The following is a 13,310-nucleotide window of genomic DNA, read 5'->3' as shown; positions in this document are numbered from 1 at the left end:
CAGTTTTTGCTGGCAGGTGCTGGCATTAGGGTATTAGATAGAGCAAGGTGGAAGCAAGGGAAAGCCTGGTAAGAGGTATACAATGAAGAATGAAACAGTCTTTGCCTTCTAGGGAGGAGAGCAATCCTTAAAACTGCTCAGGTTAAGAGAATATGAAACTATCATACATGAGGGTTGAACTGAATAAACACATGCTAACACACATGTGTGTATATGTAGATATAGCTATTACTCACGTGGCAACATCTCCTAAAACTATGTTCCACAAAAGACTATCTCTGGAGAACATTGCCCTAGAAGTTCTTACAGATCTTACTTTAAATAAACCATTTCATAGCTTTGCTGTACCCAGCATGTCCCGAGTTAACTCGATTACTGGAAAGCATTGTTCTGAAGGCATGTCACTGAGACGCACACAGCAGGGTGGGTGCATGATACAGAACGGCATGATCCCACGTTCCCTCTCTGACCACACTCAGATACTCTCCCTTCCTTAAGCCATGCCGACCCCTTGCTGTCCTCTCACACCAGGCCTTCCTGCCGTGGGCCCTTGCACTTGCTTTTCTCTAAATAACACACTGCTCACTACCTCACCTACTTCGAGTCTTCCTCAAATGTCCATTCTCATTGAGACCTTTGCTGGTTCATTCTGTGTAAAACTGGAAACGCCCTGCCACCAACAGAGTCTTCTTGTTTCCTTTCCCCGCTTCGTTGATTTTCCTGGCACTTACTGCCATCCAGCACATACGGGGGGCACAGGTAGGTTTACAGGGGTGGGGGGAGGGAGGAGAGGGAGAGGGTAAGGAGGGATAAATTGTGATGGAAAGAGACTTGACTTGGGGTGGTGAACACACAATACAATACACAGGTGATGTATTATAGAATTGCACACCTGAAACCTGTATAATTTTATTAACCAATGTCACCCCAATAAATTTTTAAAGCCATTTTTAATTAATTTTATTTATTTATTTATTTATTTATTTATTTTTAGAGAGAGAGGGAAGAGGGAGAGAGAGACAGAAACATTGATGAGAGACAACATTAGTTGGTCACCTCCTGCATGCCCCCACTGGGGATTGGGCCCACAACCTGGGAATGTGCCCTGACTGGGAATTGAACTGGTGACCTCCTGGTACATGGGTCGATGCTCAACCCCTGAGCCACACCGGCCGGGCTAAAAAGCCATTTTTGATAACAACAATATTTTTTTAAATTTCTTATTGTAGTCCAGGAATGGTACAAGTACTTTAGCTACGTTATTTTATTTAATTCTCAGAATAAATCTGTGAGTTTGGTTAACATCACCACAGTTTACAGATTAAAACAAGGCAGAGAGAAGAGTAATTTCCTCAAAGTCACACAGGCATTTAGCATTAGCACATAACACCTGGAGCTCCAGCCCAGGTCTGTGTGTGGGGAGCAGGTCATACTTCATGGAGAAGGCCGTGGAGTGGAGGTAAGAGTGAGGCTAGAAGACTTGACAGGATTCGGGGGCAGTGTCCACTCAGTGGTCTCCACAGGCAGACAGAACACAGGTACAGAGGAGCAGCAGTACCCCGGCAGTCAGGGGACTCACGTGAGAACAGGGAACTAGCACGCAGAGCAGGTTGGGTAGGTGAGGGGCTGTGGGTAGGAAGTCGGCTTTCGGAGGGTAACCATCATAATAAGACTTGTGGTGATAGAATCAAGCTTGCTTTAAGATTTCTCCAGAGGGCATACAAAGCAGCGCTTTTCACACGTCTGTGCATACGAATCATCTGGGAATCGTTCTAGTTCTGATTCTAGAGGTGGTGGTAGGGCCCAAGATTCTGTATTTCTAGAACATTCCCAGATAATGGCTATGCCTCGAGGACCACATTTTGAGTAAGGGTAAAAGTATAGAGAAACATACATAGAATGCATACTACTGAAATTCTTTCCAGCTAATTAACTCACACTATGCACTAGGCAGTTTAACAGTGCATATTTATGAAGTTGGTGCTATTGTCTCCATTTTGCAGAAGGGAAAACTTGGGAGTAACCTTCCAGCTCATAATAGCTAGTAAGTGTTAGGTCTACATTCCAATCTAGGCTTTGTAATTTGAGTTCAGTTGAGTTCTAGATCCTTTCTTAATCACTACTCTATACTGCTGGGTTGAATATAGAGAATGAGAAGGCAGAATAAAAGCTAAGTCCTGGCCCTGGCTGATTTGGCTCAGTGATTAGAGCATTGGCCCGTGGACCAGAAAGTCCCGGGTTCCGTTCTGGCCAAGGGCACATACCTCAGTTGCAGTTTGTCTCCGGCCCCAGTTGAGGTCGTGTGGGTTGCAACCATTCCATGTCTCTCTCTCACATCGATGTTTCTCTCTCTCTCTCTCTTTCTCTCTCTCCCCCTCCCCCCTTCCTCCCCCTCTATCTGAAGATAAATGCAAAAATGTCCTCAGGTGAGGATAAAAAATCTAAGTCCTGTGTTTGAAGGCTGCCTCACTAAAAATAAGAGGAAAGGTTGGGATGATATTAATTGAAATTTTTTCCATTAAAGAATAAAGTGATTTATAGGAAAACAATTATCTTTTGTTTGTTTGTTTTTTTAATTTGTTTTCCTTTTATTGATTTGAGAGAGAGAAGTGAGAAGGAGAAAAAGATAGAAACATTGATGAGAGAGAACATCAAATGGCCGCCTCCTGCATGCCCCCCACTGGGGATTGGGCCCACAACCTGGGCATGTGCCCTGAAAGGGAATCGAACCAGCCACCTCTTGGTGCATGGGTCAATGCTCAACCACTGAGCCACAGCCGCCAGATGCTTTTCTTTTTTAAAAAAAGCAAAAATGTAAAGGAAGTAGATAATGTTGTGGAAACCATTAAACAGTATGTTCAGGTCATTCTAATAAGCTATAATGTTGAGCGTTAGAGGGAAATAGTATTTAAAAAGCTGATTAATCAATGTCTTATTGCTAATCAATGTTGTATTCAAATTTAAATTGTGCTTATTCATCTACCACTTAAATTGGAACTTACTCTGGTAAAATTTGTCTCAAGACACATTTATAAAATAAAAATGTTGCTTTTTCTTTTCTGAATGCTTTCTTTGTGACAGGTGAAGAAAGTTATTGTCTATTTAGGTAGAGACAAAACAATGCAGTTGCTAGAAGAACTGGTGAGTGAGCTGCAGCTGACCGACCCCGTCAGTTCCGGAGTCACTCACACGGACAACCCCCCGTATTACCGGATCTCTTCCAGCTACAGAATCCCTTCTGTCACCTCAGGTGAGGCGTTATTTAAAATAACTACTTTGTCTCCAAAGAGAGGCTTTACCTAATGGTTCATTGTAGGAAGCATTCACTTTAAACATCAAAACTGAAGCAAACATGAGTCATGTATGGTAATTCATTTGATAAGATGTTGTAAATCCTCATACGAGTAAAGAAATTTGACAATGTAAGGATTCTTGATATTGGAGAGGGAAACATATTTATATACTTATTCAGAAACCACAATATAGATTTATATATTCTTATGTTCATTTTAATGAATATAATTAATGTTATAGAAAATGCTTACTTGTTGAAATTACTCTGTAATTTTATATTTAATCATTTGAGCATATATTATACAGTATCCATTTTTTGAATGTATATATGTACACATATTATAGCTATTACAATATTTTGAATTGAAGAAACTTGTCCCTGAGGGAATAACTTCCAGTGAAGATTGATATATCTGAGCTATTGTAGATTAACTTTTTATTAAAACTCTTTTTCACTCAGTTTATTAAAATGTTTTTTCACATGTTAATTACATTATCTGTATAATTAGAAATATTTTAATTATATCTTTATAATTTTTTTTTGTCATCTATTTTTATCTCAGCCTTTTTGTTCTACATTTTTAGGGGATTTCTAATAATGCTTCTGTTGAGGTTTCCATATCTTCCAGAATGTCTTTAATTCTGTACTTTTTAAAAATTTTTATTATTATTTTTTTTTATCCTCACCTGAGGACATGTTTTCCATTTTTTGTTCAGATAGAGTGGGAGGGAGGGAGAGAGAAATATCGACGTGAAAGGGACACATCGAGTGGCTGCCACCCACACAACCCAACCAGGGCCAGGGACAAACTGCAACCGAGGTACGTGCCCTTACCGGAACCGAACCCGGCTCTCTCCAGACCGCAGGCCAACGCTCTAACCGCTGAGCCAAATCGACCAGGGCTGTACTTTTTTTTAAATTAGACTTTCTTCAGTAACTCTGTTTTTATTTCATGATTGAACTATCTGCTTCCACATCTGATAAAGTTTTCTCCTCCCAGCAAAAGTTCCTGTTTTCTCTGTATTGCTGTCTGTTTTGATTTGTCTTAGTAAAAGCTTTCCTCAAAAGTCTACCAGTTCTTGCTCTGGCCGGTTTGGCTCAGTGGTTAGAGCATCGGCCAGCGGTCTGGAGAGACCCAGGTTCGGTTTCCACTAAGGGCTTGTACCTGGGTTGCAGTTTGTCCCCAGCCCTGGTTGGGTCATGTGGGTGGCGACCACTCGATGTGTCCCTTTCACATCAATGTTTTCTCTCTCTCTTTCTCCCTCCCTCCCAAAATATCGAAAAATGTCCTTGGGTGAGGATAAAAAAAATAGTCTACCAATTCTTGATTTGCCTTTTCATAGAGTGGAGTTGGTTGGATATTCTGTAGGTATGTATGGAACTTGTTGACTTGGTCATTTGTTGTTGGTGATCTCACTGATGCAAGTGTCTATAGGTCTTTTCTCTTGGACTAATCAGATTTTCCCAGCAAAACTCGACTAGTCACATGCCTACAGTAGAGGGTGTAGGGATATATATGTGTTTGCAAATACATGTAATCCATAGATGCACACATACACACAACATAGTCTTCCAGCTTTCTGGTATCCCCATGGGGTAAGAAGATTGCAGGAGATACAATTTCAAATTTTAGTATGTGTATTTTCATGTAATGCCCCTATTCTCAGTGAAATACTTCCTCACTTGGACATGGTGCCCTAGTCCAGAAATCTTCTGGTTTAGTCTCATCAGAAAAGACTCTGGCAGTGGAGAGAGACAGCCACCCAGTTTCAAGAGGCAGGGGGATAGCTCTTGGGAACCACCTACTTCTGCAATAGATTTTCAACCAGTTCTGCCATTTTTAGTACCACCTTCACCCCCTACTTCCAGTGGTAATTGAGGCCACTAATTTCTGAGCCTTTGGGGATTCAACAATATAGACGTGGAAGCTTCTTGCTTTCTTCCACTACCAGATTAGGACTCGGACATCATAACACTTAATTTACTTCTTGTCCATATGTTTTTCAAGCATCCAAACTTCTGTTGCTATTGTCTTCTTTTCCTTCTTGGTCATTCTAAAAACATTCCTTTTTAAAAGTTACTTTGTTCTCATTTTAGTAGCATTTAGACATCTATACTTTGATGTCTTTTGTTTTTATTGAGTTATTCTGGGTTTTACATACACAGATACTGTTTTATTTCTGATCACAGGAACTACTTCCAGTAGCAATACAATGGTAGCTCCCACAGATAGCAATCCTGATAATAAGCCCATAAAAGAGAATATTGAAGAGAGGTAAGTACTTCTCTGTTCTTCATCAGCCTTTCAGTTTGACAGATTCTGAGTGTCATCAGAATATATGATCATTTCTGCATTGGAATGTGTATTCATTGTGTTAGAATTCTAGTGAAAAAATATATTTCCATATCGACTGTTTCAGCATTAAAGGTGCTGACACGTAGACTCTTTAATATGCTCTAAGGGAGGAACTGGTGGTCAGTCACTTTTTGTGTTGCTTACATTTTTAAACTTTTCTAAATGGATATTTACTCTGCCTGTTTTATATAAAACAGGTTTCTCCAGAACATTATTATCACAACAATTTAAGAAAAATCTACAGGTAGAAATAATTGACTTAATAGCTTAAGCTTTTGAATTGTGAGGTGGAAATTAATATATATTGTGGTAAACTTTTGTTAATATTTTGTGTACTGTTCTTTTTTTAACATAGAGAGTTTAACATAAAGTAAAAATGCTGTTTTACCGTGAACTGTAACTAACTCCAGTGATCATTCCCGTAGCTATGTGCACCTAGACATCTACAGTGGACTAAACAGTCATTTAAATCGTCAACATCACAGACTAGAATCTCGATACAGTAGCAGCTCTGGAGGATCTTATGAAGAAGAAAAAAGTAATCCATTCCAAATGTTTTCTTTATAACTATAATGGCGAGGTGTATTGTCTATATTAATGCTAATATCTTTTTCCAGTACATTGTTTTTAAGTAGAGTATTTAACTGCCACTTGTGGTGTTCCAACATAGTCTGAAATGTCGTGATTTTAAGAAACAGTGTAAGTGGGGAACTTTTGTTTTAAAGGCTCAGTTTCCCTGCAGATAAATGAAAAAGAATTTGGAGAACTTAAGAATTAGTTCTCCAAAAGCATCATGGAATATGCTTTGCTCTTTCTCCACGGATTCCTGTTCTATTAGCGAGTTCTCCCTTGCGAATGCAAAGTGAATAATCCACCCAGGCTGGCTATAACACTAAGGTGGGCTCAAATGGAAGCACAAGCCTTCAGACTGGGAAGGGACCCTGAAGATGGTCTGGTCCAATCTCCTCATTTTGCACATGATGGAACTGAGGTCCAGAGAGGTTAAGTGACTTACCCACGTCACACAGAATTCACATTTCCTGATGGCATTTTTTACCACACCTTGCAGCCCCACTGGGGTAGAGCAGATTTCCTTTTCAGGAAATCTGAAATCTTATGTTGGCCCTTTCTCAGGAAATTTAGAATTGAGTAACTTACCAGAAGGCCCTGTTACAAGGCAGCTTCACCTATAATGTGGTTTCATGGCTTGGACATCAATTAGGAATCATGAGGAAGTGCTAATGTAGTTTCCCTTTGACGTAAAGGCTGGAACTTCAATTGGTATCTCTCTCTCTCTCTGATTTGCTTAATTTAATAATATCTATATACCCAGGTCTTCCTAGTAAACAAATGTCAAAATAGTGGGAAATTATTTTTATCACTTTCCAATGCTATAAATAGTTGGTGTCTTATTGGAGTTTGCTTATATTGGCAGAAAATAGTTGGTGTAGAAAATGAGATCATTTTATTTTGATAGGTGACTCAATGCCACTTTATTCTAATTGGCGACTGAAAGTGATGGAGCATAATCAAGGAGAGCCACTACCCTTCCCACCAGCTGGAGGCTGCTGGTCACCACTGGTGGATTACTTGCCTGAAACGTCATCACCTGGATTACCTCTTCACAGGTGGACTACAGCGTCATTCCTATTTCATACAAGCCAAATTCTGCTTAACACTTTCAGCTTTCTTGATGCTATCTGACAACACAGAATAAAAGCAATCTTCTTTCTTTAGATACTGCAACAAATCAGTTCAATGTGTTTAGGTTTTAAGAAATCAAAAAACTCAGAATTCTAACTATATACAATTACTATTATTACATCTAATTGTGCTGCTGCTTTTCTGGGTGTCTGGCATAGTTACTTGACCTTTCTGGGACCCAGTTACTACATCTGAAAAATATGATTTTATGTTAGTAGGCACTATTATTTTGAGTTGAGTTAAACTGAATTTTACTTAACAGAATCACAACATAACTGTTCCTGCATTCTTTGAAAATTTATTAATGTTCCAAACTTGTGTTGAACACCTGCTATGTGGCAAGCGGTGTGCCAGGTCTTAGGTTGTAGATGAAGGGAAAGTGGCCCTTGACTTCAAGGAGCCCTTCGTAGATGGTTTTTCCTAAAACTACCATTTAACAGTTTCTTCGGCTATATTTCTTTTCCTCTATTTTTCTTGAGAAGTTGTATTTTTTTCCATAAAATACAATATTAAAGTCTTCAAGTAATTTTCATACAATTTTCTCTAGTAAAACATTAATAATACTCTTATTTGTCATAGGTGTAACATAGCAGTGATCCTTTTGACTGATCTGATCATTGATCACAGTGTGAAGGTGGAATGGGGAAGCTACCTCCATCTTCTTCTTCATGCAATTTTTATAGGTAATAAACATTTGATTCTCTTTCCTTCATTTTATGTTTTTGTGATAACTGAAAGGCAGTAGGTTTTTTTTTTTATCCTCACCCAAGGACATTTTTCTTTTTCTTTTTTTTGTTATTGTTCACATGGAGTGGGAGGCAGAGAGAGAGAGAGAAACATTGACGTGAAAGGGACACATCGAGTGGCTGCCTCCTGCATGACCCAACCAGGGCCGGGGACAAATTGCAACTGAGGTACGTGCCCCTACCAGGAACCGAACCTGGGCCTCTCTGGACCGCAGGCCAACGCTCTAACCGCTGAGCCAAACCGGCCAGGGCAAGACAGTAGGTTTTAACAAAGTTTCTGCGTGTTTGTTTCTGTTTTTTCTGTGACACTTTTCACTGTGGTTCTCTTGGGCTAGTAGGGTTATTTTTAGCCTCTCTGTTAACCCTGAACAAGTCTGTCCCCATTCCTAACCTATGGCCCCTCCCATTGCACACACACATACACAGACCCTCTAGCAGAAGTGCTAGAGTAAAATTAATTTATTTCTGGGGTTAGGAACTTTCTGAGTAAATAGAAAATTGAAATGGGTTGTGTTTCCTGCAAGACGGATCGTGGACAGTCTGATTATTACAGTTGAAACTCCACTGTGCCTTCTGCAACAAGCACACGGGACCTGTCACATTGGCAGTACCTTTATGCTTGTAGGATTGGTGTCTTAAAGCAGGTCGAGTTAGCCATCTTCTCTGAAGTTCTCTGAAGCACATTTATGCATGTATTACTTCATTCCTTCGGTAATCAAGCATGTACTGACTGAGTGTGTGCTGGGCACAAAGGACGCTAGCCTTTTTAAAACTCATATACATCCAGTGTTATGTACCAGAGTAATTAATTTCTAAGAGTATTACATTTTAGACATAAAACATATTGAAAACTTACCTTTTTCACCCCTGTTCTATAGGGTGGCAGTCTATTGTACAATTGTGCACAAGTTGTAGGTTAATGAAAACTTTATGTAGTATATCATCTTCCACAAGATATTTTATGTTATTTCTGCATTTCTTTCAAGTATGAGTTTGGTAGCAAGAATATTATTATTTCTCTTTACTGATGATTATTTTCTACTATTCCTTTTAGGGTTTGACCACTGCCACCCTGAGGTGTATGAACATTGTAAACGCCTGCTTCTGCACTTATTAATAGTAATGGGATCCAGCAGTAACATCCGAACCGTTGCTTCTGTCCTTCTCAGGAACAAGGAGTTTAATGAGCCCAGGGTGCTCACAGTCAAACAGATTGCACACTTAGATTATACTTTCACAGGTATTTGCTATAAATGCATAATCTGAAAGAAGAATCACACTTTATTAATCTGGAATTGTGCTGTAAAGAAAATGAAATTTGAAATACTGGAGGACATTTTTTTAAAATGTAGTTTTATTATTTTAAGTATCATTGACATTATTTATTGACCAATAAAGGAAGGAATTGAGTTTGAAGTGTTTTGAGTCTGTATTGCTTTTAAGGATCTTTGTCATAGAAATTTTTAAGTTCTGAATATGTAAGTCGAAGATATAAAGAAAGAGTGCTTAATTTATTAAGCACCCGTTACGAAGAAGATGTTGAAATTTATTAGATCCTTTCTAATGTCAAGATCTGAAAAATTAACAAAGAAAGATGTTAATTTTTAAAATTCACTTGGTTATAGTCACTGTGTGTAAAATGTTATAGATTTTTATTGTATCCCCTGCTCAGACATCTTTATTAAACTTGATGTCCATAACTAAAAAACTAAATGTGTTACACATTTGGAAGTATATAGTAAGTTTCAAATCACACATTTTGAAGTAGTGAGGTCCAAATTAATGGAGAACTTTATATAAAATGTATTTCATTGTTGATGTGAATTATTTTTTTACTTCTTTCCTAATAGCCATAACTTATTTATTCCATTCATCAGTATCCTTAGGTTAATAATAGGTGATCTAAAAAATAATTGTTTTTAAAAACTGAAATAAAATTACTTTTTAAGTTAAAATCCAGTTACATACTTAATACCCTATACTTAGTATAACAGACATTATTAGGAAATGTATTCACCTTTTATTTATTTATTTTTCTTTATTGATCTTTTTAGAGAGAGTAAGGGAGAGGGAGAGAGAGATAGAAACATCGATGAGAGAGAACATTGATTGCCCCCCACTGGGTATTTGGCCCACAATCTGGGCATGTGCCCTGCCTGGGAATTGAACCGATGACCTCTTAGTGCATGGGTCAATGCTCAACCACTGAGCGACACCGCCTTTTAAAACTATGATTAAAAGATAAATGGAATGAAGTTTACTGACTTTTTACATTAAAGCGTCTTTATTCAAAAGATGTTTATTCTTGTTTGTTTTTAAGGCTCCCATTGCCATTTTGTAAAGATGGGCATTAGTTGTAACCTTTTAAATTATTTAATAGTTGACATGATGTAAATATTACAAGTAGACTTTATTTTATTTATTTATTTATTTTTTATCCTCACCCGAGGACATTTTTTGTTCAGGTAGAGTGGGAGGGAGAGAGAGGAACAGAGAGAGAGAGAAACATCGATGTGAAAGGAACACATCGAGTGGCTGCCACCCGCACGACCGACCAGGGCCGGGGACAAACTGCAACTGAGGTACGTGCCCTTAGCGGGAACTGAACCCGGGTCTCTCGGGACCATAGGCCGACGCTCTAACCGCTGAGCCAAACCGGCCAGGGCATTACAAGTAGACTTTAAAATTGTGTTTCTTTAAGTAAAATGAATCAGAAAGTGTAGAATCCTCTCCATAAGAAATTAAAAATCAGTTCACATCATAGAAATGTGACTGATTTAATAAATGTTGGGGAAATATTGGGAAACTGCCACTTTCAACTTTGGTCAGCAGATGGCAGCAGAGGACTGCACAGTAAAGCCAAATAGTTACGTTAATAACAGGCTGTGAAATCATGTTTGTCCTAAGACTCACTTGGTGTAATTTGGTACTTATGAGGCTCCAGTGAAGGAGCACTTAGTCCCTTGCTCATCCCATATAATCTGTAAGGAATACTAGTTCAATTCATAAATCTTGTGTCAGATGTTCTCATGTTTGGTATTCAACGACCGTCTTTTTCTTTCAGCAGCTGTTAGTGATTTTATACCTGATTACCAGCCCTCCCCCATGACTGACTCAGGGCTTAGTTCAAGTTCTACCTCTTCTAGTATCAGCTTAGGAAACAACAGCGCGGCCATGTCCCATCTGCACACCACTATCCTCAACGAGGTGGACATCTCAGTAGAGCAGGATGGAAAAGTCAAAACCCTCATGGAATTCATTACCTCAAGGTAATAGTCGCACCTCTTACATCTGGCAACAGACATGTGTGAAGTTGTTCTGTCATCTGTTAGTACAGGGAACTGTTTTTTTCCTGAAGTGCCATTGACTAGAAATACACTGATTGTATTGTGCACTATTAATAAGATTGTGGTGCACCAAAAACTTTCTTCTTCTGCGTTTGCACCATTATACCTGAGAAGGGCCTTAATTGTGTCTGGATGCCAAGTGCCCAAAGAGAATACTAGATTATCTAAATACATATCCCACTTTAATTAGCTACTTCACCAGTCAATCATCATATACAGTGATACCTCGGTTCTCGAACGCCTCGGATTTCGACCAAATCGGTATTCGACCAGGAGATTCGAGAAACTTTTGTCTTGGAATCTGAACAAATATTTGGAACTCGAACTTCCGAGATGAGCCAAGTTGAGCCGAATGGCGTTCATTCGGCCCAGCGCGCCTTGCTTGCGCCATCAGTGTGAGTGCAGAGAGAGAGTCACGCTTTGTGGAGAGAGTCACGCTTTACACTGAATTTAACCCTTAGACATACTGTACACTTTTATTTCTTGTTGAGACTTATGTTTTTCTACATATTATATACAAATTAGGCCAGTAAATAGGCATTTTCTGGGGCTTGGAACGAATTAATCCAGTTTCCATTATTTCCTATTGGGTTTCATTGCTTCGGTTCTCGAACAATTTGGTTCTCGACCGTCCTCCTGGAACGAATTATGTTCGAGAACCGAGGTATCACTGTATTTATTTGTGGTCTACTCTTTGCATGGCACTGTAAGTAAAGAAGAAATATAGATGGGGAGGAAGGGGCCGGTATTTCACAGCAGGAGCCAAATCACATGGCATGAGAAAAACCAATCTAGTCTGGCTGTACCTCTGGGGAGAGGGTTTCTGGACAAGAAAGCTTAGAGAATTCAAACTGGAGGGCCATGAAGCCTCGGCCATAGGTTATAGATCTTTTATCTTTCAAGGAAGGAGACATTATTGAAAATCTTTGGCTGAATGGGGAAGATGGAAAACACAATTACATGTGTTGGGAAAATCAGCCTCTTCGCAATGTATAGGATGATGGAAGGGGCTGGAGGCAGCGTGGCCACAGAAAAGGTTTTCAGGGCACCTTGGGCTTACCTCTTAGTCGTCAAGGTGGTAGCTTTGGGAATGCAAAGATATTTTAAAGAAAGAATCAACAGGATATTATTCTATCCTAAACATTCACTAGTAAATGATTTTGTTTACATTACAATGCAGTCTGACCTCTACAAATACAATGTTTTGACCTGTAACACAGAAGCAGTAATACTCTTCTCCCTTGGTAAAAATTTGTCATCTTTTCCTACAACCCTTGAGAGAATTTGACTGTGATGATGGAAGACTGAAGTTATATGTAACCTGGATCTTCCCCCACCCGCACGGCTCCTTATACATAAATAGTGACAGGAGGCTGTGTGACTGGGACGTGCTAGTTGATGTACTCAAGTACGATCCTTCTCATTGCAAAGGTGTATTTTAGGCCACTATGAGTAAAACTGTTAATAAGCATTTGTTCTTTGTTTTCAGAAAAAGGGGACCCCTTTGGAACCATGAGGATGTTTCTGCCAAGAATCCTAGCATAAAGAGTGCCGAGCAGTTAACTGCATTCTTGAAACATGTGGTCTCTGTTGTTAAGCAGTCAAGCTCAGGTATCTTTCACTATATGAGAGAATGTGTCCATTCCATGAGCTATTTTAATGTGGTGTCAAAACTTTTAATAATGTTTAGCAAAAAATGGACAGTTGATGTTTAAAATACAAGCTTTCAGACAGGTTTCCTTTTTAACTTACTAGTTATTAGTGATAATAGATTTGTTTTTGTTTGAAGAAAAATTCAGTTAGTGTTTAAAAATAAAGCTACTTACAACATTCTGGGGGGCTTAGTTTGTGTGTGATGGCAT

General features: G+C 39.0%; 1 protein-coding gene across 14 annotated transcripts in view; it reads left to right on the top strand.

The window, feature by feature from the left end:
- The window catches only part of FRYL (FRY like transcription coactivator), a 273,487-nt gene that overhangs the window by 208,105 nt on the left and 52,072 nt on the right, over positions 1-13,310 (top strand). For 13 of the 14 annotated variants that reach the window (XM_036257487.1, XM_036257478.1, XM_036257468.1 and 10 more), the window contains 8 exons: positions 3,082-3,250; positions 5,486-5,570; positions 6,077-6,189; positions 7,129-7,279; positions 7,935-8,038; positions 9,156-9,341; positions 11,166-11,370; positions 12,938-13,059. In XM_036257487.1, coding sequence (XP_036113380.1) covers positions 3,082-3,250; positions 5,486-5,570; positions 6,077-6,189; positions 7,129-7,279; positions 7,935-8,038; positions 9,156-9,341; positions 11,166-11,370; positions 12,938-13,059 — 1,135 coding nt within the window. The remainder of the gene's footprint in view (positions 1-3,081; positions 3,251-5,485; positions 5,571-6,076; positions 6,190-7,128; positions 7,280-7,934; positions 8,039-9,155; positions 9,342-11,165; positions 11,371-12,937; positions 13,060-13,310) is intronic. The other variant, XM_036257459.1, reaches the window with a different exon arrangement.

This window comes from Molossus molossus, unplaced genomic scaffold (genome assembly GCF_014108415.1).
Source record: "Molossus molossus isolate mMolMol1 unplaced genomic scaffold, mMolMol1.p scaffold_m16_p_1, whole genome shotgun sequence".
Classification (NCBI taxonomy): domain Eukaryota; kingdom Metazoa; phylum Chordata; class Mammalia; order Chiroptera; family Molossidae; genus Molossus; species Molossus molossus.
This window is presented reverse-complemented; position numbering and strand designations above follow the sequence as displayed.